The sequence below is a fragment of the Orcinus orca genome, chromosome 1 (genome assembly GCF_937001465.1).
Source record: "Orcinus orca chromosome 1, mOrcOrc1.1, whole genome shotgun sequence".
NCBI classification, from domain to species: Eukaryota; Metazoa; Chordata; class Mammalia; order Artiodactyla; family Delphinidae; genus Orcinus; species Orcinus orca.
Window position 1 is genome coordinate 174,046,837 of NC_064559.1, and position 21,103 is coordinate 174,067,939.

Here is a 21,103-nt window from a genome sequence, read left to right on the forward strand (position 1 = left end):
GGTGAAGGTGAGGGCAGAGCTCAGACCTGGGTCTCCAGGGTTGATTAACTGTGGAGGATGCACTTCTGGAAACAGTGTGAGAAAAACTTCCTCAGCTGACAGTGACAATGGCCAAGCGCAAACCCACTTTCCTTCTCCATATTACCTACCAAATATTTAATGAGCACCTACAACATGTCAGGCAGTCTGCTAGGTGCTGGGACACAGCTGCAAGCAAAGCAGACATGAATCTTGCTGACTTCAAGACAGTCACAGTCTAGTTTACCAATGTTCAGTAGATTTGGTTGGTTTTATTATCATCCCATTTCAGAGGGGAAAACTGATTTCAGAGAAGAAAAGTGATGTGGCCAGAGGAAAACAGCCTCTGCTTGTCCCAGTTGAAACTGAAATCCTTCTCTGTTGGACTTCAAAGCTGCCTGCCTCAGCTGCCTCTGAAATGTTCCCCGGGGCTTGTACCCATCCACTATGCAGTGTGTCCTGGGTGACTGTGCCAGTGGACAGAGCACTGGCCTTGGATTCAGGAGGTCCAGCCCCAGGGCAGTTTCACTACATATGAAGCTAGAGACTTGTCCTCTCTGAGCCTCAGCTTCTCCTTTGAAAGGTGGGATAATAATTCATTTCCTATTTACATCCAATGAATGTTCATTCAGTCATTCATTCACTCAGCAAATATTTCTTGAGCTCACAGGCTATAGGTAAAGGTATAAAACTATATTAGTTAAGAAAAATTGTAGGCTTGTGCTGGAAGAATGAATAGTGTCCAGACCGATCAGGAAAGGAGAAAACTAAAAAAAAAGAATGGGGCTTTGAAGGGTGAATAGGAGTTCACCAGGTAGAGAGTGCTTCTAGAGGGATGGGCACTGAAAAAGTCATGCAGGTCATATGTGAAAGAGCAAGGGATGGGGAAACCTTCATTTTCTGTCTCTTACATCCCTGTTTCATGATTCTCTTTCCCAAGATCTAATCCAGTGCCTGTAATTCAGAAAGTAAAACACCAAAGATTTCCATGAAGAATTACTTGGAAGCAAGCTCTCTTAGGAGCCTTGAGTTTCCTCCTGACCTGCTCCCCCACCAAGTTTAACTTCTGTCCCAAGAGCCTCTTCCTTTGCCTGTCCTCATGACAGGTGCTTCACATATAACCTATAGGGCCACATTCTGGGCTGCTCTCCTAACTGAAGGTCAGAGGTAACTAACAACCTACACATACCCCCTTGCAGCACAACCTTTCACCCCCTCTCAGGTTCCTCTCAGGTCTCTGCTTCTGCTTCCCCCGAGATTGTGAGCAACTAGACTTTCCTTTGTTGGTTCAGCAACTAGGTCCAGCACTAGGAACAGTAAAGTGAGTGAGTGCCCATCAGCCCATGCTGTCAGAGTGACCAGCCCGAGCCCTTCTGCACCACCTGACGCCAGGGGACCTGCCAAGCTTCCTGCCCAGGACAGTCCCGGCTAACTCTCCTGCCCCACCCCCGGTCAGGCACAGAGTGTACTCCTGACCCCAACTTTTTTTTTAAACATCTTTACTGGAGTATAATTGCTTTACAATGTTGTGTTAGTTTCTGCTGTACTACAAAGTGAATCAGCTATATGTATACATATATCCCTGTATCCCCTCCCTCTTGCGTCTCCCTCCCACCCTCCCTATCCCACCCCTCTAGGTGGTCACAAAGCACCGAGCTGATCTCCCTGTGCTATGCGGCTGCTTCCCACTAGCCATCTATTTTACATTTGGTAGTGCATATATGTCCACCTGGCCCTTTCTTGGAGCTGAGTGAACTAGCCCTGTGACCTAGGAATGGGGAGGGGACTGGACAGAAGGTTCCAGCTACAGGCAGCGGCTGGGGGGAGATGTCCCCTTCAGGAGGCACATGGCGGCATCACAGCACAGCACAGGGCTGCAGCGGGGTCTCCTCTGGCATCCGGGGCCCTGGGTTAGGAAGGGCAGGGGTGGGACGGGAGGAGGACCTGTGTGCAGAAGCAGCAAGAGAGCAGGGCTGGTGCAGAGAGGCTGGTGGAGGAGTGCGAGGGGCCTGGCGCTGGTCAGGGTCAGGAGGACCAGTCCCCCCGAGGTCTCCAGGAGTGCCAGGGTTGAAGAAGCCCGTCCTTGCTCAGGGGCTGGGCAGACATGCCGGGGACTGCAAGGGGCTGTCCTGTGGGGGAGGTACACCGGCTGGTCCTCTGCTTCGGGTCTGACATCCTCTCCCAGCAGCCAAGCCTCGTGCCCAGCTGGTCCTCCCAGAGCCTCCTGTACAGCTGCCCGCTCGGGCCTCTGAGGAGCCTGCAGGCCCTGCGTGTGAGGAAGGGTTGCCGGGGGCTGGTGACATGACCAGGCTGAGCTCTTCTCAAATCTCATTTGGGGTGAAGGATTGGCTTCCTGAGGCGCTCGCGCTGAGCCAAGTCTGTAAGGCTTCTTTGCTCAGGGCAGGATGGGCTCTGGCTGGGCCCCTCTAAGGATGTAGCGAGGAAGCTACCACACAACAGCAGGGAGGCTCCTTCCCTGACAGGTGCCCGGGGTGAGCTTCTTCCCTCCGAGCCTTTGGAGACGAGCCCTTTCTCCTGACTCAGCTGCCGTGGGAGCCTCAGGTGACAGGCGGGTTGTGGGGCGTGAGGGATCGCAGAGTGTGAGGCTGCAGGGGCGCTGGGACACGCTTGTTCTGCTAGGGTTCTGAGCCCACAGACCAGGGGTCATGTCCCCTCCTCGTCTCCTCTGCTTTCCCTCCCCTTCTCTCTCTCTTTCATTTGATCCAGCTCCCTGAAAGGGAAGACACACGCGCTCCATGTGACATTGTGAATTTATCCAGGGAGTGGGAAAGAGGGGAAGCCAGGTGAGTGACAAATGGGCAGACCCGTAACACACGGGGGTGATCGGGGGCCCAAGGCGATGGTAGTCACGCAGGACTTAGCAGCTACAGTAACAGCTGCCCAGGGTGTCCGTGTCCTAATACCCAGAGCCAGAGAACAAGCCTGTTTTATCTGAGTGGGCCTGTGTAATCACAGAGGGCCTTATGAAAGAGAAGGCGATGTGAAGACTGAAGCAGGGGGACATTTGAAGAAGCTGATGGATTTGAATATGGAGGAGGGCCCAGGAGCCAAGGAATGCAAGGATTGCAGCTCTAGATGTGGGAAAAGGCAAAGAGAGGGATGCTCTCCTACATCCCTGCACCGGGGGCCCTGCCAATACCTTGGCTGTGTCCAGGGAAACCCACTTCCGGCTTCTGACTCCAGAGCTGTCAGAGAATAACTCTGTGTTGTTCGAAGTCCCTAAGGCTGTGGTCAATTGTTTTAGCAGCAAAAGGAAGTAAATTCAGGGACAGACAGGCAGGCAGAAGGGGAGAAAGACAAGGAGAGAGTTGACAGACTGGAGGAGGGCAGGCGATCAGGGTTTAGGTGGACAGTCAGAGACACAGGTGGGTCAGAGACAGATGGAGAGATAAGCAGATAGGGAGCCTGGAGAAAGGTGAGAGGAGGAGGGCAGAACATCTGACGGGCAGGAGGCAGGAGATGAGGTAGGCCGGCAGGTGGGCAGATAGAAGCAGGAAGTGGGCACAGAGGCAAGGACGGGAGAGAGTGACAGCGAGACAGGTTGGCAGGCAGGGGCCCTCAGAGCTCGTCCTTGTCTCCAACAAGCATTACAGGAGCTTCCTGAGCTGCAAGTGGATCCCATTCTTGGGCTTCAGCACAACTCTTGGAATGGGAACAGGGACCCTGGAGGGATCGGGTGCCAGCTCAAAGCGAAGCAAGGTCAGGGCCACGGCCACCTTCATCTCATTCATGGCAAACTGCTTCCCGATGCAGTTCCTGGGTCAGGGAGGGAAAAGGAAGTGAGCAGAGGCTTCTAACCCCTGCCGGGCACAGGGCATTCAGGGCTCTCCTCCACGTGGCCCAGCCCCGATCCCTTCCTTACGGGTCACACTGAACGTGCCGCCCAAGCCTCGGTCCACCCTCTCCCCCTGACCCTTACAAAGGCCACCTCTCTCCAGGACTAGCTCCTAACTCCTACTTCTGCTCTCAGCACTAGCAAGTCCTGTTGGGGAAGGTCTGCCTTCTAAGCCACAGGGTCAAGTCACGTGAATCAGTAAATGTGAATTAGTACTTTGTTCACTCGTCCACAGGCCGTTTCTGGTTTCTGTCCAGGCCAGGGCACTGTAGGGGGGTGTGGGCGACTCTCGGGCCCTCACCACCCATGGCAGACAAGCAGGGGCCCCAGTCCCCAGACAGGAGAGGACAGAGTTGTGTAAGGAAGTCAGGATGGCAACCAGGCTTCTTGGAGGGGCCACGGGTTAGCGCCCCTCGACCTGCTGGACCACTTGCCTCCCAGTTAATGCTCCGGCCTCCTGTCTCCCCACAGCCCCTCAGTCAACCCGCCCCTGGAGCCTTCCCATTCTACTCCAGCAAAGCCCCTCCTCCCATCCCATGGGCTCCTCACTGGCCTTTCCAGTCTCCTTGCCTCCCCTCCCGCTACTGCAGGCACGGCGGCTCGGGGCCTGCTGCGCCCTCCATCACAGGGAGGACACGTCGCGGGGCCTCAGCTGGCGTCACAGCGCTCTCTGGGCTGCTCCTCACTCACCTCGCACCTGTCCAGCCCCGCTTCCTCGCTCCGCTCCTGTTGAGGTCCCGTCCCCCCGCCTCTGCCGGCCACATGCTCAAGACTCAGTCTAGTGACCGCCTGGCCTCCCGCCTCTGCCGCCTGCGCCTCTTTCTCCCACATCCCCAAGCAGCTTTAGTGTTAACTCAAGGACACATCACCGTCCCGTGACCAGACAGTGCCAGAAATATGGAACATTCCACAGTCTGCTCAGTGAATGAATGAACAAGTGAAAGAGTGGATGAATGCATGATGTCTGTCTTGTAAGGCCAACGTACTGACCACTACACTATGGAAACGTCGCATGTCTGTCTTGAATAGCGGTAGTGGTTTCTTGACTGTGAACTCTTGGAAGCAGGGAAAGTGCCTTACGTTTCTGGGTTCCCATCTCCTAATACATGACTTGGCACACAGAGGCAGGCTTAATAAATAGCTTTCTATTTGAACAAAGTTAATTGAATTGAAAAAAAAATTGGAATAAAATTAAATGTTTATTCTGACCTAGGAATTGAGTTGCCAGGTACCTGCTGTCCTCTAGTGGCAGCGACATGATGTGCAGCCTGTGTCTACAGCGGAGAAGGACCCTGGCAGAAACCAAATCCCAGAGCCAATTCTGGAAGCATGTTTGCTTCAAGCCTGTTCTGTGAAGGTTGATTCACCAACTGAAAATTTCACAGAATTTTAGATTCAGAAAAACTTGGTTTACTAAGTCGTTACTAAGTAATGGAAGTTACTATTTCGGCAGGGGACCTATACTGTTGAAGATTTTCACAGGAGTCATTTTGGAGTGACTCATCCAGCTTAACAGCTTAACAGCTATTTCAAGTGTCCTTTATATTTTACATGCCACAAACTTCTCAATTACAAAATAGTGAGTTTTCTTTCAAAAGCACTTGATTGCCTTTAATTTTATGCCTTTTTGCCAATGTTAGACTCTGTAGATTCTTGGACTATGGTGTATAATTCCCGCTACATATAAAGAATTACGGCAACTAGAAAAGGTGTCTTGTTTATATTAATAAGCAGTCATGACTTTGTTGGCTTCAACTGCAGAGATAGAGACTACACACTGCTGTGTAACTTTCTTCAAACAACAGAAACTGTAGGTGATCACATACATGGATTGAAACCTCAGGACAAGGAAGGCAGCTGGAAATCCAAACCCATGCAAACACGACGGCTGATACAGTGAGAGGTGGATTGGTGAATTAAGTAAAAAATGCAGTGAGCTGGACTAGAAATGTGCCAAGAGAGAAAACCACCTTCTAAGATGACTGATAATTGGGAAAAGCAAACATCTGAAGTTTAAGTTTCATGGAAAATTCTAAAGCTGAAAGTCACACACCTAAAATGAGGAAAACCCTGGAATAATTTGGAGCGGCCACGGCCATGGCAATGTGGCTGGTCGTTGCGGAAGTCAGGAGGTCAAGGTCTCCGTGGCCTGTCCTGAAGGCCTTCTTGTACGTGGGGACACACGCTGCCTTCTCAACACACCAACATACAGGGACATAACTGCATATACCACATATGAATGTACACAGTTACACACATCAGGTAGCACCCAGTGACACCTGGCTGCCCCAGGTACAGAAGGCCTCACCTGGATCCTCCTGAGAAGGGCAGGAAAGCCCTGTGTCGAACAGAACCTGGTGCAAACCGGGATGGGTCAAACACCTGCAGAGAGAGCACCAGGGCCAGGACAGGTGGGGTCAAGCTCCTTGCACCAATCCACCAGGGGACAAGAATCCCCGAGGGGAGCAGGGGTGGTGCTGGTCTGGAGGGAGCATCCCATCCGCTCCTCCCATGGCCATCATACCTCTGGGTTCGGCCACACCTTCGGGTTGTGGTGAAGCCCGTAAAAGGAGAGGGAGAGTGCGATACCTGTGGGGCAGGGAGGAGAGAGAGAAGACCGATGGTACCCATGGCAACAGGGGCAATGTGCACAAAAGGCCTGGGAGCCACCATGAGAGCTACCCTCCATCACTCTGAATGAAGTGGTGCTCTTGCAAGACAGGTGGGCTGGAGGTGACAAAGCACATGAGCACAGATTAGGAGCAGGTAACCATGGCCAGGACTGAGAAGGAAAAGAATTGGAGGCTTAGTATCAGGATCGCCTCACATGAAAACTCACAGTTATCAGGTGTCATCATGAGCCCTTGGGGAAAGTGCATTAACTCATCTAATCCTCACAGCAGCCCTCAAGGAAGGCACTCCTATCCCCATGTGCAGATGAGGCACCTGAGCCTTCAAGAGGTTAAGGGATGTGTCTGTGACCCCACAGAGAGGAGGTGGCTGGGCTGGGATTCAGACCCACTGGGAGGTGAGCCAATGGGTGGCCTCCAACCATGGCAGGGCTCTCAGACCTGATCATCAGCTGCTCTCGGCCATCCACCTGAGGGCTCCTCAGAGACTGGACCATCTGACCCATGACAGTGCATTCCCTGAGCTCCCTTGTTTACATAGACCCCACATGGAAAGAACCACATGTCCACCTGTTTCTGTCTGCTTCTCTCTTAAGCCTTCACGTCTCAAGGAATTAGACTTTTAGCCCTCCATTATAACCACATTCAGGAACTGACATTTGCTTATTGAGCTTTTGTTGGTTCAATTTCTGTGTCAAGCATTTTTCAAAAGTCGTCCAAACCACAGAGTAAATACTAATTATCTTGAGGCGGAGATAATAGTCATGTCATCCTGGTACTTGGCAAGCCCATGTGGATTTCTGATCTTCTGTGTGGTTTTGTAGAGTGTTTAGTTTAGTGAGTGTGGGTGAAGTTCATACCTGCAGGTAAGGAGGGTCCAACAGGGAAGGTGATGGGCTTGCTCATTTCTCTGCCAATGAATGGCACTGGTGGATACAGTCGCAGTGCCTCCTTGATGCACATGGTGGTGTAGGGCATATTGTCCAGGTGGTCCCTGAAAGGAAGCCCATCTGAGGGCAGGTGGGGCCGGACAACCAGGGGTCCTCCACTCGCGGAGGGGCAAGGTCCTCCCACCTGCTGGGCACTCACCAGGTGATGGATGCGCCATCCCCCAGGAGGCTCTGGATCTCTTCCCAGCACCTCTGCTGATGCTCAGGGTGGGAGGCCAGAGCATAGAGGGTCCAGGAGATGCCACTGGCTGTGGTGTCGTGACCCTCAAACATGAACGCGTCCACTTCGGCACGGAGCTCCCTGTCAGACAAGCTGCTCCCATTCTCCATCTGTGGAGGCAGGGAGAGTGCAGGGTCTGCCCTTCCTCTGTGCTTCTGGGCAAAGCCTCAGGCCTCTCCTGCCCACACTCACTCTGGCGAAGAGGAGGATGTCCAGGAAATCCAGGTGCCTCTTGCTCCTCACCTCCTCCAGCTCTCCCTCCTTCTGCAGGTGAGCCTTCCTCAGCTTGATCACTCCATCTGTCCCAGAACAGTGGTTCCCAGGCAGAGCTGAGGGCTCTGGGGAACCAGATGCAGCACCCACTGTACCCCTATCTGCCCCTCAGGCCCAATCTGGGTACCAGGTGGATGAGGACGAGGGTGGGAATGGGCGCACATGTCAGGGCAGAGAGCTCCAGCATCGTCTGATCCAGGTCGGGAATTCCCTCAATAGCACAGCCCACGGAGGCTCTGCCTGAGTGATGCTGGGAGGGGGTCTCATTCCACCGTCAGCAACGTGGTGACACATGTGTCTCCCTGCACCTCACCTGACACCCTGACGTCTCGGGTCCCAACCCCTGCACCAGGGAAGTACCCAGTGTGGGTGTGTGCCAGCCCCTGAAGAGGAAGCAGGAGTCTGGGCTCTGCCTGAGGGGTCAAGGCCAGGGGAGGAGCCGCCCAGAAGGAGGAGCAGAACCTGTGTGTTGATGGGCCAGCTGGCAGGCGCGGTGGCTCCAGCGGCCTTCAGGGCTCAGCCTGTAGATGATGTTCTGGTGGAAGAGATTCCTCACCCGGGAAAAAATCAGATTGTTGAGATTCCCTGATGCCCTGGATGTTGGACTGGATGTTCCTGAAGGGAGAGGATGCAGAGGAGACTGGAGTGGAGGGAGCAGCTGACCTGGAGACGGAGTGGGGCTCCGGGTGGGGATTCCTCAGTCAGCGGGGACAGGCAGCACTGAGGCTTTGTCATTTCTGCCTCACAGCCCTGGAGGCACTTAGTCCTTTACAAGTGGTCTGAGTAGCCAGGCTTCTCCATTTGCCAGGATCAGGGATTTGACCATGGTCCATGTCTCTGTGCAGAATGTTGCTTTCTGTGCTGATAAGCGTCCACGCTGCCCTAACTGCCTCTCAGGTAAGTCCTCCCCAGCTGGTGAGAACAAGGACCCTGCCATTGAAAGGTTGTCAGTGACCTGTCTGTCTGGATGCTGCCCTGGTGGCTGAAGGCGCACTTCATGATGGTGTCCAGGGTCATCAAGGAGACGTGTCCAAGGACCTCCAGGTGCAAGTCCAGGCTGACGAGCTCCTCCCACTTGTCCTGTGGTGGGAGGGGTACATTGACCCTGCTCTGCTCTCCCAGAAGGCCTGTGCTGACAAGTCCAGGCTCTCTCTCTGTCTCTCTAAATATTTGGATGAGACTTCCTCTGTTTCTAAGCAGATTTGTTTTAGCAATTTAAGGCTATATCACACATGTGTAATGTGATGCCTATTTTCTCAGAATCTTTTATTATATAGTTAATCATGTTCTCTCATAATATTCTGAATTAGTTTTGAATTTTAAGAATAGAGTATGATGATGACCACCTTGTGGCAGACCAGAAACCATACTTTTTTATGGGACAGAGGGGGAAACTTAGGGGTTCTGAGATCTGAACTGGACAGACAATGTTCAACACTAGTAAGCAAATATTTCAAGCAAAGTAAAAGCGTAAGGGGCTCTATTGGGGCTCCGAGGAGGGGGCATGATATGCTTCAATTCCTTTCATTCATCCAGTGTTAGCTGAGACCAGGTGGTGCCCAGTCTAGATCAGAGGTGATGCTTGTCAAGACCCAGCTCTGTGCATGTAGACCTGGCCTCATTTCCTCCCGTGAGTGGCTCAATTCCATGCAGAAGCCCTGGGCCCCAGGCCAGAGCCTACCTGAGTGACATCCTGGGATGTCTACTCTGCCACTGAAGCTGCCATTGTCCAGGGCATCCGGGGGCGGCTTGCACTGCTGTCCAGGTGAATGACTCTTGCTCTAATCTTCTGTGTTGAAGATGTGGAGATGAGAAGAGAGTGGACCCTGAATACACCATGGCCCTGATTTCCCTTATCTCAGAGCAAATTGTGGATCCAAGCTGCTGCCAGGGTACCCCTCTGTCCCATCCAGTTTTGGTGAGCTCTGTCTCAGAGTACGTTTTGAATGCACCATTCTGGGGGCTGGGTCTGATGGACACCTGAGGGACACAAGGGTCTGAGAGTGGAATTTGTCAGCTGTGTTGGATGAGAGTGGGTCCAGGTGACGAGGGATAGACTCACCAGCATCACTCGGACAGAGTCGGCCATCAGACCCACGTAGGGCTTCAGGATGTCGTAGTGGAAGGCTGGGGTCAGCATCCGCCGGTGCTGGAACCACGTCTGCCCCTCCAACAAAAGCAAACCATTCCCTGGGCCACAGATGGGTGTGTGTGTGGGTCGGGGAGACTGGATCAGAGGGACGACTAGGGACAACTTGGGAGGAACCAAGGGTGTCAGGAGAAGGCACATCATGGGCAAAGGTAGGAAAGGCCAGTACAGTTCAGGAATGTGAATTTCCAGAATGGCTGGTCCATAGGATATGATTATGACAGCTGTGAGACAGAGGTTGAAGAAGAGTAGGGGGGCAGGTGATAGAAGGAATTAGTGATAGAAGAATTAATAGTCAGGCTGAGAATATCGCAGAGGACTGAGAAGTGATGAAGAAGAGGCTGAGTTTCAGGCAGGCTCTCAGCACCATTACAAAGGGTGAGAGTTTCACTGGAAGGAGAGAAAATGAGGCTTGACTGAGAGATGAGGTGGTGACAGGGTGCCTGGTACCCGTTGTTCTCCATTAAGCAAAGAGATAGCTCTTGGTAAACCTAACTGGTGGGTGGACTGCAGTTGTATTTAAATGTACTTACCAATCCAGGGGATCAGCATTCTGTAGGAATCGTAAGACTTTGGGTCTGAAAGGGAAGGAAGGGAAGTGGAGGGCACCGAACAAGGCAGGCAGCCCCCAGAGCAGCTGTGGCACCTTCCATTCCTCATGCTGGTCAGCTGGCAGTCTGTCTCTAGCCACCTCCCTCTTGCCTCCCATCCCTGACTCTCTCTGTCCTGATGGTCACTGTGGGCCCAGGAAGGCAGACTCAGTGTCCCAGCAGCAGAACACCCACAGGACTAAGACGGTGAATCGGCAAGAAAGATAGGCTCTGCTCAGCGCCACAGAGTAAGAAAGGAGCCTGTGGGTTTCTACAGTTTGTGGTGGTTTGGCCATTTCATGACCCAAGACAGGCAACAGTGAGAGGTGCCAAACCTACATCAGTGTGGACAGGGAATTGTCTTCCAGACCTGGGATCATCTCAGTTGGGTTAAAACAAGAAAGAAAGTAAGACAGGAAAGAGAAGCCAGCCCCACCCGGGTGTTGAAGCACTCACTGTGCGTGAGTGATGCTGGCCTTAGTCTGGCTTGTGGGCTGCAAGGATGGCTGGTAGGGAGCCAGGTACTGATGGCTGTAGTGCCAATTTCTTCTGGAATTTCACAGATCCAGGGCCATGTACCCGAGAGGGAAGATTTTCTCCTGCTGGGATGTGGGTTTCCCTCTCACCTGATCTCCCCAGGACCGCCTTCATGTAGTCAGGGTCATAGATGAACACCAGGGCTTTCGTCCCCCACAGCCAGCGAGCACAGGCACTTGGGTACTTCTCTACCCTCTTCAGTAGGGGTCGCAGCTCGGTCTCGTCTTGGAACTGTCCCCAAGGGAAAGATAAATCAATAAAACCCTTCTCTGAGTTCCAGTGCTGGAGTGGGGGTGCAGGGCAGGATGTGTACAGGGAGATCGTTCTGGATCGATCAGCAGAACTAGGAGTTTGGAACTATTTCTTCTGACCTGGGCTCTGCCCCAGACCTGCTGGCTGTCCACCTTTGTCCTAAGACCACATTCTGTCCCCTTGCTGGGTAGAGCCCTGGGCCACCAGTACAAACTGCCTACCGAAACTTACATCAGGGAATCACTCCCTGGTGTAGAAAACTTTGGGAAGTGATTCGTATAACATTTGCATGAGCAATTTATGATAATTCGTATCACTTGGTAAGTAGTTTTGTCATATAATTTTGTTTATTTAGAGAATAAAATATATTATAAAAATTAAATTTATATATTAATTTCATTTTGCCATACTGGTTGTTATATATTTTCAGTAGTACCCCAGCATACATATAAATGTTTGTTAATTTGAAAGAGTGTCGGATGTATATGGATAAGTGAGAAAAATTATATACTAAATTGTGTTTGTATCATATTATTTTACATATTGAGTGTGTACACAGATTCTGGATGTATATATGGAAATGGTATTGAACTAAGGTTTTGATATGCGGATTATTTTATCCCATTTTCATTTACCAGTGTCTAGAAACTTGTGTACACTTTCCACCACCTAAAGGAATCTCTTGAAATTCCTCAGTGTGGACCACAAAGGCCCTTGCTTTCTGGCTTTACCCTCTCTATTCTTGCCTCCTGCCGGGCTGGCGAGTCCACAGGACCCATTGCTCTGCCCCCAAAGATGCTGCTGTCAGTGCGCCTTGCACTGGCCCCACCTGCTCACACCTCTAGGCCTCTGCCCAGGTTCTTTCCTCTACCTGGTGTGCCCCTCCTCTTAGTCACAGAGCAACTGCCTCTCCTTAACCTTGCAGATTCAGCTTCGTTTTATCAGCTCTGGATTTCTCATCAACATTTGGTCCTAGGCATGTTCCATGCAGTCACCTCGTCTTTAATTCAATGGCTTCTGTGTAACTCAAAGCATCCCCCTGCCACTTTGGTATCTAATCTCTGCCTGCATCCTTCTACCATCAGGACTCACCAGCTCTGAGGCAACTTGCCTACTCTGGGATGGGTTCCTTCACTGAGCATGTATTTACTGAGCATCTACTATGTGCCAGGCACTGGTTTAAGGCACTGAATGAGGATGCGGCTGTAGATGCTTGTCTGTTTGGAGCCTCCAGGAGGAGACAGCGAGATTGAGGACATGACAACCGTAGGGGCTCATGAATGTGTGATGGAGGGAAGACCAGGCCTCTGGGGAAGCTCTGGGGAAGGGGCCCTAACTCGGACCTGGACGTTAGAAAGCTCTTTTTCATGCATGTATTTATTCGTTCAGTCATCATTTACCCAGATGCTCTCAGGTTACAAAGATGAACCAGAGGCAGGGTCTCCCAGAAGGAGCTCACAGCTATGACACTGCAGACAAAACTAGCTGAATCCGGTTAGCACTGCCTTAAGAGAAGGACAGGCAAGGGAAAAAGGGTTGTCTCCTCCACTCCTGGGAGACCCAGAAAGACATCTTGGAGGAGGTGGCTTGGAGTTGGGCCTTTGTAGACAGACATATGAGGGACAAGATCATTCCAGGTAGAGGGCACATGGGAGCAGAGTCCCAGAGGCCAGAATGCCCAGGCAGGCGGGGAGGACGCTGAGTAAGCTGGGGTGCAGGAGATTAGGAAGGAGAGGGGAGAGAGGTACTGGGCCAGCCCACATGGGGCTCGGGCTGTTTCCGGTTCCCGTCTTTGGCTCCACTCTACTTTAATCACGCTGCAGAGAAAGCATTTGTTCAGTCCACAAACCCTTGATGAGCCCCTCTCCAGGTGGCCCCTGACGTGGCTCTGAGCCCCCCGCCGCCCAGGCTAGTGCTGCCAGTGCTGGGTGGGTAGGCGCTGCCCCTGCCCAGCCTGCAAGCCGCTCCTTCCCTCCTTCCTGTCCCTCCACACGCTGGATGGGCAGCCCTCTGCGCAGGCTCCGTGCAGGGTGCTGGGGGTGAGAGGGATTTCACGCTCGGTTCCGAGAGCACATAGTCCACTGAGGGAGGAGACCAGGCGGGCGACCTCACCCTGTGGATGGTGCAACTCAAATGTCAGTTCTCCTTACCTGGCATCATCCTGGGAACCTCGCTCATGTGTGCCAGCAACTTGTCAGGGTTTAAGCACCGAAATCAGGAGACTGGAAAATTCCTCAGTCTTAAACCGAGCCAGTTTGTCCCTACAGCTGACGTAACCCCCACCCAGCAGGTGGGTCTCTTTTCCTGTCACCTGACACCTTCTTAGATTCCTGTCTGTCATCTCCACGGACAGTGAGCCCACAGGGCAGCGTCCATCAGACTGACGTCTGTGCTCCCAGGCAAGCTCAGGGCCAGGCAGAGAGGATGCGATTGAGGGATGGGGCAGGGAAGCATGTAGAAGCCTGTTCTATGAGAACAACTGAAGCTCCTTAGCCTGGAGACAGGGGAGACTCAGGAAGGAAGAGCCACTGTCCTCAAAGTGCAGGGCTGCCAGGACAGCCTGCAGATCTCCCTAAGGAAGGAGTGTCTGACAGACCCAAGGACACCAGCACGGGGTCCTGGGAGGGAGGGAGCTCCCCGGACTGGGATGAGGAGCCAAGACCTGAGAGGTATGCTGGGTCCTTTTGTGAGGCCACGTGCTCGCCCCACAACAAGGCTTCGTCCCATGGGCTTGCTCACCAGGACCATGGTCTGAGAGCCCCGGCCCTCCCTGCCCTCCCACTTCCCCGTCCCACTCCATCCTACCTCCTGCATGTGCCCATAGAGCCAGTGGGAAGGAGGAGACGGGAACTGCTGGAGGGCTTTGAGCAGCCACTGTCTGCGCAGGTAGAGCTGTGCTGCCTTGAGCAGAAGCAGAACCAGGCCGAGCAGGGAGGCCACCTGCAGGAGCCCAGAGACACCGCCCAGGGCTCTGGGGGTGCTCAGCACAGAGACACTCATGGTGCAGCGGCTTCTGGATTGCTGACTGTCCCTGAAGGTGGCTGACCTCCCCTGAGCACCCAGCCTGGTCAGGGAGGCTTGCCCCGCCCACCTAGGGGAGGGTGAAGGTGAGGGCAGAGCTCAGACCTGGGCCTCCAGGGTTGGGTTTTTATGTTTTGTTTTGTTTTTAAAATTTAAACCAATCTCTTTTTTGTTACAAAATGTAAGTAATATAAAGAGAAGATAATATTTATAAATAGAAGTGGGAGTTTGTGTTGTACCAGGATCCTGCAAACTATCACATGCTTACATTTTTAAACACTTTAACCAAATTGAAATAAAACAGGGAAATAAATGTTTTTTCAAACTTCCTTGAATAACGTATCTCTGTGATATCTTGTTTATCCCTGTGATATTGTACAGACCAGAATTTAAGTCTGTCGTATCATCCAGCCGTGGACTACCGTGCATGACCACACGAATCATTTTCATTTGTCCAATGCAACTGAAAACGCCATCCCACCCTTTTTTTCAACTAACCAGCAGGTTAATGCACACAGGGTGTATGGATGCTTAAATATTTTCTTAAGTTTGCAGTGATATGTCTGTGTGAATACCCCTGTCTTCCTTCTTAAGAAATGAGAGAATACAAATTTGAAATGTAGTGAAAGATGGCTACTACTGAAATATGATATTTTTTGAAAAAGATTTGGGATAATGTACTTAATATTTAAAGGAATCTTTATTCAGATGTCTTGCTTTAGTCACCTTTTGAGGCTGATAGACACTTAAAGCAAGATTCCTTTCAGAGTCATTGTTTTCACTCTACTGTTTATTAGTCACTGAACTAATTTGTATTTTTCTGTTGGATTAGATAAAATAGGTAGCTGAGAATCTTGTAATCTTTATATTGTTAGCTATATTATAGGTGCAGCTTCTTTTGCTGTATATGAAGTCTTTCCTGAATACAGTGTTTTTTCAGAAATTAAAAAAATGCTGAAGAAAAGAGGACAAATTAAATTTTCATGAAAGGCAATCTTAATCAGCAGTGACAGTGTAAGAGAAACATGATTGCCACTTGGTCATCGTGGAGAGGCACTTAGATTTGGTGTCAGTGCGTCTGTTAACAATGACTAAAGTCTTTCTTGGAGCAAGCGCATACTCCAACATAACTGTACCTGCCTAGAAAGAGAGGGCTCAGCAGTAGGCACCACTCAGCGAAAACAAAAAACAAACCCAAAACAATTAAGAAAATGGTAATAGTAACATACATATCGATAATTACCTTAAATGTGAATGGATTAAATCCTCCAACCAAAAGATATAGGCTCGTTGAATGGATACGAAAACAAGACCCACATATATGCTTTCTACTGGAGACCCACTTCAGACCTAGGGAAACATACAGACTAAAATTGCAGGTAAGGAAAAAGATATTCCATGAAAATGGAAATCAAAAGAAAGCTGGAGTAGCAATCCTCATATCAGATAAAGTAGATTTTAAAGTAAGGAAATAAGGAATGTTACAAGAAACAAGGAAGGACACTACATAATGATCAAGGGATCAATCCAAGAAGAAGATATAACAATTATAAATATATATGCACCCAACATAGGAGCACCTCAATACATAAGACAACTGCTAACAGCTATAAAAGAGGAAATTGACAGTTACACAATAATAGTGGGGGAGTTTAACACCTCACTTACACCAATGGACAGATTACCCAAACAGAAAATTAATAAGGAAACACAAGCTTTAAATAACACAATATACTAGATAGATTTAATTGATATTTATAGGACATTCCATCCATAAACAGCAGATTACACTTTCGTCTCAAGTGCACACAGAACATTCTCCAGGATACTTCACATCCTGGGTCACAAATCAAGCTGCAGTAAATTTAAGAAAAGTGAAATCATATCAAGCATCTTTTCTGACCACAATGCTATGAGACTAGAAATCAATTACAGGGAAAAAAATGTAAAAAATACAAACACATGGAGGCTAAACAATAATACGTTACTAAATAACCAAGAGATCACTGAAGAAATCAGAGGAAATCAAAAAATACCTAGAGACAAATGGCAATGAAAACACGACAATCCAAAACCTATGGGATGCAGCAAAAGCAGTTCTAAGAGGGAAGTTTATAGCTATACAAGCTTACCTCAAGAAACAAGAGAAATCTCAAATAAACAATCTAAACTTACACCTAAAGCAACTAGAGAAAGAAGAACAAAAAAGCCCAAAGTTAGTAGAAGGAAAGAAATCATAAAGATCAGAGCAGAAATAAATGAAATAGGAATGAAGAAGACAATAGCAAAGGTCAATAAAACTAAAATTTGGTTGTTTTGAGAAGATAAACAAAATTGATAAAGCTTTAGCCAGATTCATCAAGATAAAAGGGAGAGGATTCAAATCAATAAAGTTAGAAATGAAAAAGGAGAAATTACAACTGACACTGCAGAAACACAAAGAATCATAAGAGACTACTACAAGCAACTATCTGCCAATAAAATAGACAACTTGGAAGAAATGGACAAATTCTTAGAGGTACAATCTTCCAAAATTGAACAAGGAAGAAATAGAAAATTCTTAGAAAGGTACAACCTTCCAAAACTGAACAAGGAAGAAATAGAAAATTCTTAGAAAGGTACAACCTTCCAAAACTGAACAAGGAAGAAATAGAAAATATAAACAGACCAATCACAAGTAATGAAATTGAAACTATAATTAAAATTTTCCAACAAACAAAAGCCCAGGACCAGATGGCTTCACAGGCCAATTCTGTCAAACAGCTAGAACAGAGCTAACACACCTATCCTTCTCAAACTCTTCCAAGAAATTGCAGAGGGAGGAACACTCTCAAACTCATTCTATGAGGCCACCATTACCCTGATACCAAAACCAGACAAAGATACTACAAAAAAAGAAAATTACAGACCAATATCACTGATGACTATAGATGCAAAAATCCTCAACAAAATACTAGCAAACAGAATCCAGCAACACATTAAAAGGATCATACACCATGATCAAGTGGGATTTATCGCAGGGATGCAAGAATTCTTCAATACAGTCAAATCAAGCAATGTGATACACCATATTAACAAATTAAAGAATAAAAAACATATGGTCATCTCAATAGATACAGAAAAAGCTTTTGACAAAATTCAACACACATTTATTGCAAAAACTCTCCAGAAAGTGGACATAAAGGGAACCTACCTCAACATAATAAAGGCCATATATGACAAACCCACAGCAAACATCATTCTCAATGGTGAAAAACTGAAAGCATTTCCTTTAAGACAAGGAACAAGACAATGATGTCCACTATTGCCACTATTATTCAACATAGTTTTGGAAGTCCTAGGCACGGCAATCAGAGAAGAAAAAGAAATAAAAGGAATCCAAAGTGGAAAAGAAGTAAAACTGTCCCTGTTTGCAGATGACATGATACTATACAAAGAGAATCCTAAAAATGCCACCAGAAAACTCCTAGAACTCATCAATGAATTTGGTAAAGTTGCAGGATACAAAAGTAATGCACAGAAGTCTCTTGCATTCCTATACTCTAACAATGAAAGATCAGAAAGAGAAATTAAGGAAACAATCCCATTTACCATTGTAACAAAAAGAATAAAATATCTAGGAATAAACCTACCTAAGGAGGAAAGACCTGTACTCAGAAAACAATAAAACACTGATGAAAGAAATCAAAGATGACACAAACAGATGGAGAGATATACCATGTTCTTGGATTGGAAGAATCAACATTGTGAAAATGACTATACTACCCAAAGCAATCTGCAGTTTCAATGCAATCCCTATCAAAGTACCAGTGGCAGTTTTCACAGAATTAGAACAAAAAAATTTAACAATTCGTATGGAAACACAAAAGACCCCAAATAACCAAAGCAATCTTGAGAAAGAAAAATGGAGCTGGAGGAATCAGGCTCCCTGACTTCAGACTATACTACAAAGCTACAGTAATCAACACAGTATGGTACTGGCACAAAAACAGAAATATAGGTCAATGGAACAGGATAGAAACCCCAGAGATAAACCCATGCACGTATGGTCACCTTATCTTTGTTAAAGGAGGCAAGAATATACAGTGGAGAAAAGACAGCCTCTTCAATAAATGGTGCTGGGAAAACTGGACAGCTACATGTAAAAGAATGAAATTAGAACACTCCCCAACACCATACACAAAAATAAACTCAAAATGGATTAAAGAGCTAAATGTAAGGCCAGACACTATCAAACTCTTAGAGGAAAACAGGTAGAACACTCTATGACATAAATCACAGCAAGATCTTTTTTGACCCAACTCCTTGAGAAATGGAAATATAAACAAATGGGACCTGATGAAACTTACAGGCTTTTGCATAGCAAAGGAAACCATAAACAAGATGAAAAGACAACCCTCAGAATGGGAGAAAATATTTGCAAATGAAGCAACTGACAAAGGATTAATCTCCAAAATAACTCATGAAGCTCAATATCATAAAAAACCCAACCTAATCCAAAAATGGGCAGAAGACCTAAATAGACATTTCTCCAAAGAAGGTATACACATGGCCAAGAGGCACATGAAAAGATGCTGAGCATCACTAATTAACAGAGAAATGCAGATCAAAACTTCAATGAGGTATCACCTCACACCGGTCAGAATGGCCGTCATCAAAAAAATCTATGGAATACATCTACGCGTGGAACAACTCCTACGGAGCACCTACTGAACGCTGGCAGAAGACCTCAGACCTCCCAAAAGGCAAGGAACCCCCCACGTACCTGGTTAGGGCAAAAGAAAAAACTAAACAGAGACAAAAGGATAGGGACGGGTCCTGCAATAGCGGGAGAGAGCTGTGAAGGAGGAAAAGTGTCCACACACTAGGAAGCCCCTTCGCGGGTGGAGACTTCGGGAGGCGGAGTGGGGGAGCTTGGGAGCCGCGGAGGAGAGCACAGCAACAGGGGTGCGGAGGGCAAAGCGGACAGATTCCAGCGCAGAGGATCGGGCCGACCGGCACTCACCAGCCGAGAGGCTTGTCTGCTCGCCCGCCGGGGCGGGCGGGACTGGGAGCTGGGGCTCCGGCTTTTGTCGGAGCGCCGGGAGGGGACTGGGGTTGGCGGCGTGAGCGCAGCCTGCGGGGCATTGGTGCACCGCGGCTGGCCGGGAGAGAGTCCGGGGAGGGGTCTGGACCTGCCGAAGAGGCGGGAGACTTTTGCGTCCCTTTTTGTTTCCTGGTGCACGAGGAGAGGGGATTGGGAGCGCTGCTTGAGAGAGCTCCGGGGACGGGCGCGGGCCGCGGCTGGGAGTGCGGAGACCAGAGACGGACATGGGACGCTGGGGCCGCTGCTGCCGCCGCCGGGAGGCCTGTGTGCGAACGCGGGTCGCTGGCCGCACGCCCTTCCGGGGGGCCTGTGCAGCCCGCCACTGCCAGGGTCCCGGGATCCAGGGACGGCTCCCCCGGGAGAGCGCACGGCGCGCCTCAGGCTGCAGCGTCACGCCGGCCTCTGCCGCTGCAGGCCCGCCCTGCACTCCGTGACCCTCCCTACCCCCCGGCCTGGGTGAGCCAGAGCCTCCGAATCAGCGGCTCCTTTAACCCCGTCCTGTCTGAGCAAAGAACAGACGCCCTCCGGCGACCTACACGCACAGGCGGGGCCAAATCCAAAGCTGAGCCCCTGGGAACTGTGAGAACAAAGAAGAGAAAGGGAAATCTCTCCCAGCAGCCTCAGAAGCAGCGGATTAAAGCTCCACAATCAACTTGATATACGCTGCATCTGTGGAATACCTGAATAGACAACGAATCATCCCAAATTAAGGAGCCCTGTGGATGAAAGGCTCTTGGTGCTGCAGCCAGGACTCAGTGCTGTGCCTCTGAGGTGGGAGAGCCAACTTCAGGACACTGGTCCACAAGAGGCCTCCCAGCTGCACATAATATCAAACAGCAAAAATCTCGGAGAGATCTCCATCTCAACGCCAGCACCCAGCTTCACTCAACGACCAGCAAGCTACAGTGCTGGACATCCTATGCCAAACAACTAGCAAGACAGGAACACAACCCCACCCATTAGCAGAGAGGCTGCCCAAAATCATAATAAGTCTACAGATACCCCAAAACACACCACCAGACGTGGACCTGCCCACCAGAAAGACAAGATCCAGCCTCATACACCAGAACACAGGCACTAGTACCCTCCACCAGGAAGCCTACACAACCCACTGAACCAACCTTAGCCACTGGGGACAGACACAAAAAACAACAGGAACTACGAACCTTCAGCCTGCAAAAAAAAAAAAAGGAGACCCCAAACACAGTAAGATAAGCAAAATGACAAGACAGAAAAACACACAGCAGATGAAGGAGCAAGATAAAAACCCACCAGACCTAACAAATGAAGAGGAAATAGGCAGTCTACCTGAAAAAGAATTCAGAATAATGATAGTAAGGTTGATCCGAAATCTTGGAGATAGAATGGACAATAGAATGGACAAATTGCAAGAATCAGTTAACAAGGACCTAGAAGAACTAAAGATGAAACAAGCAATGATGAACAACACAATAAATGAAATTAAAAGTACTCTAGATGGGATCAATAGCAGAATAACTGAGGCAGAAGAACGGATAAGTG

General features: G+C 49.3%; 2 protein-coding genes across 2 annotated transcripts in view; both read right to left on the reverse strand.

Annotated features, from left to right (window-relative positions):
- The window catches only part of LOC101272359 (cytochrome P450 4A11-like), an 86,241-nt gene that overhangs the window by 18,529 nt on the left and 46,609 nt on the right, over positions 1-21,103 (reverse strand). Inside the window, exons 4-12 of the mRNA XM_049694246.1 lie at positions 10,010-10,137; positions 8,903-9,027; positions 8,410-8,552; positions 7,867-7,973; positions 7,594-7,784; positions 7,365-7,498; positions 6,399-6,463; positions 6,183-6,256; positions 3,179-3,795 (exon numbers count right to left, since the gene is read on the reverse strand). Of these exons, the coding sequence (XP_049550203.1) occupies positions 3,627-3,795; positions 6,183-6,256; positions 6,399-6,463; positions 7,365-7,498; positions 7,594-7,784; positions 7,867-7,973; positions 8,410-8,552; positions 8,903-9,027; positions 10,010-10,137 (1,136 nt within the window). The 3' untranslated portion in view covers positions 3,179-3,626. The remainder of the gene's footprint in view (positions 1-3,178; positions 3,796-6,182; positions 6,257-6,398; positions 6,464-7,364; positions 7,499-7,593; positions 7,785-7,866; positions 7,974-8,409; positions 8,553-8,902; positions 9,028-10,009; positions 10,138-21,103) is intronic.
- Positions 11,014-14,521, reverse strand: LOC125964034 (taurochenodeoxycholic 6 alpha-hydroxylase-like). The gene is made up of 2 exons (XM_049708140.1): positions 14,281-14,521; positions 11,014-11,454 (listed from the first exon to the last, which is right to left on the reverse strand). The coding sequence occupies exons 1-2, from the start codon at positions 14,473-14,475 to the stop codon at positions 11,164-11,166; spliced, it is 486 nt and encodes a 161-aa protein (XP_049564097.1). The 5' UTR covers positions 14,476-14,521; the 3' UTR covers positions 11,014-11,163.

Excerpts from the sequence above, each read along its gene's own strand:
- LOC125964034 (XM_049708140.1), bottom strand. The coding sequence starts at position 14,475 with ATGAGTGTCTCTGTGCTGAGCACCCCCAGAGCCCTGGGCGGTGTCTCT. Across the intron at positions 11,455-14,280 it reads TCTATGGGCACATGCAGGAG|TTCCAAGACGAGACCGAGCT; the intron begins GTAGGATGGAGT and ends CCTTGGGGACAG.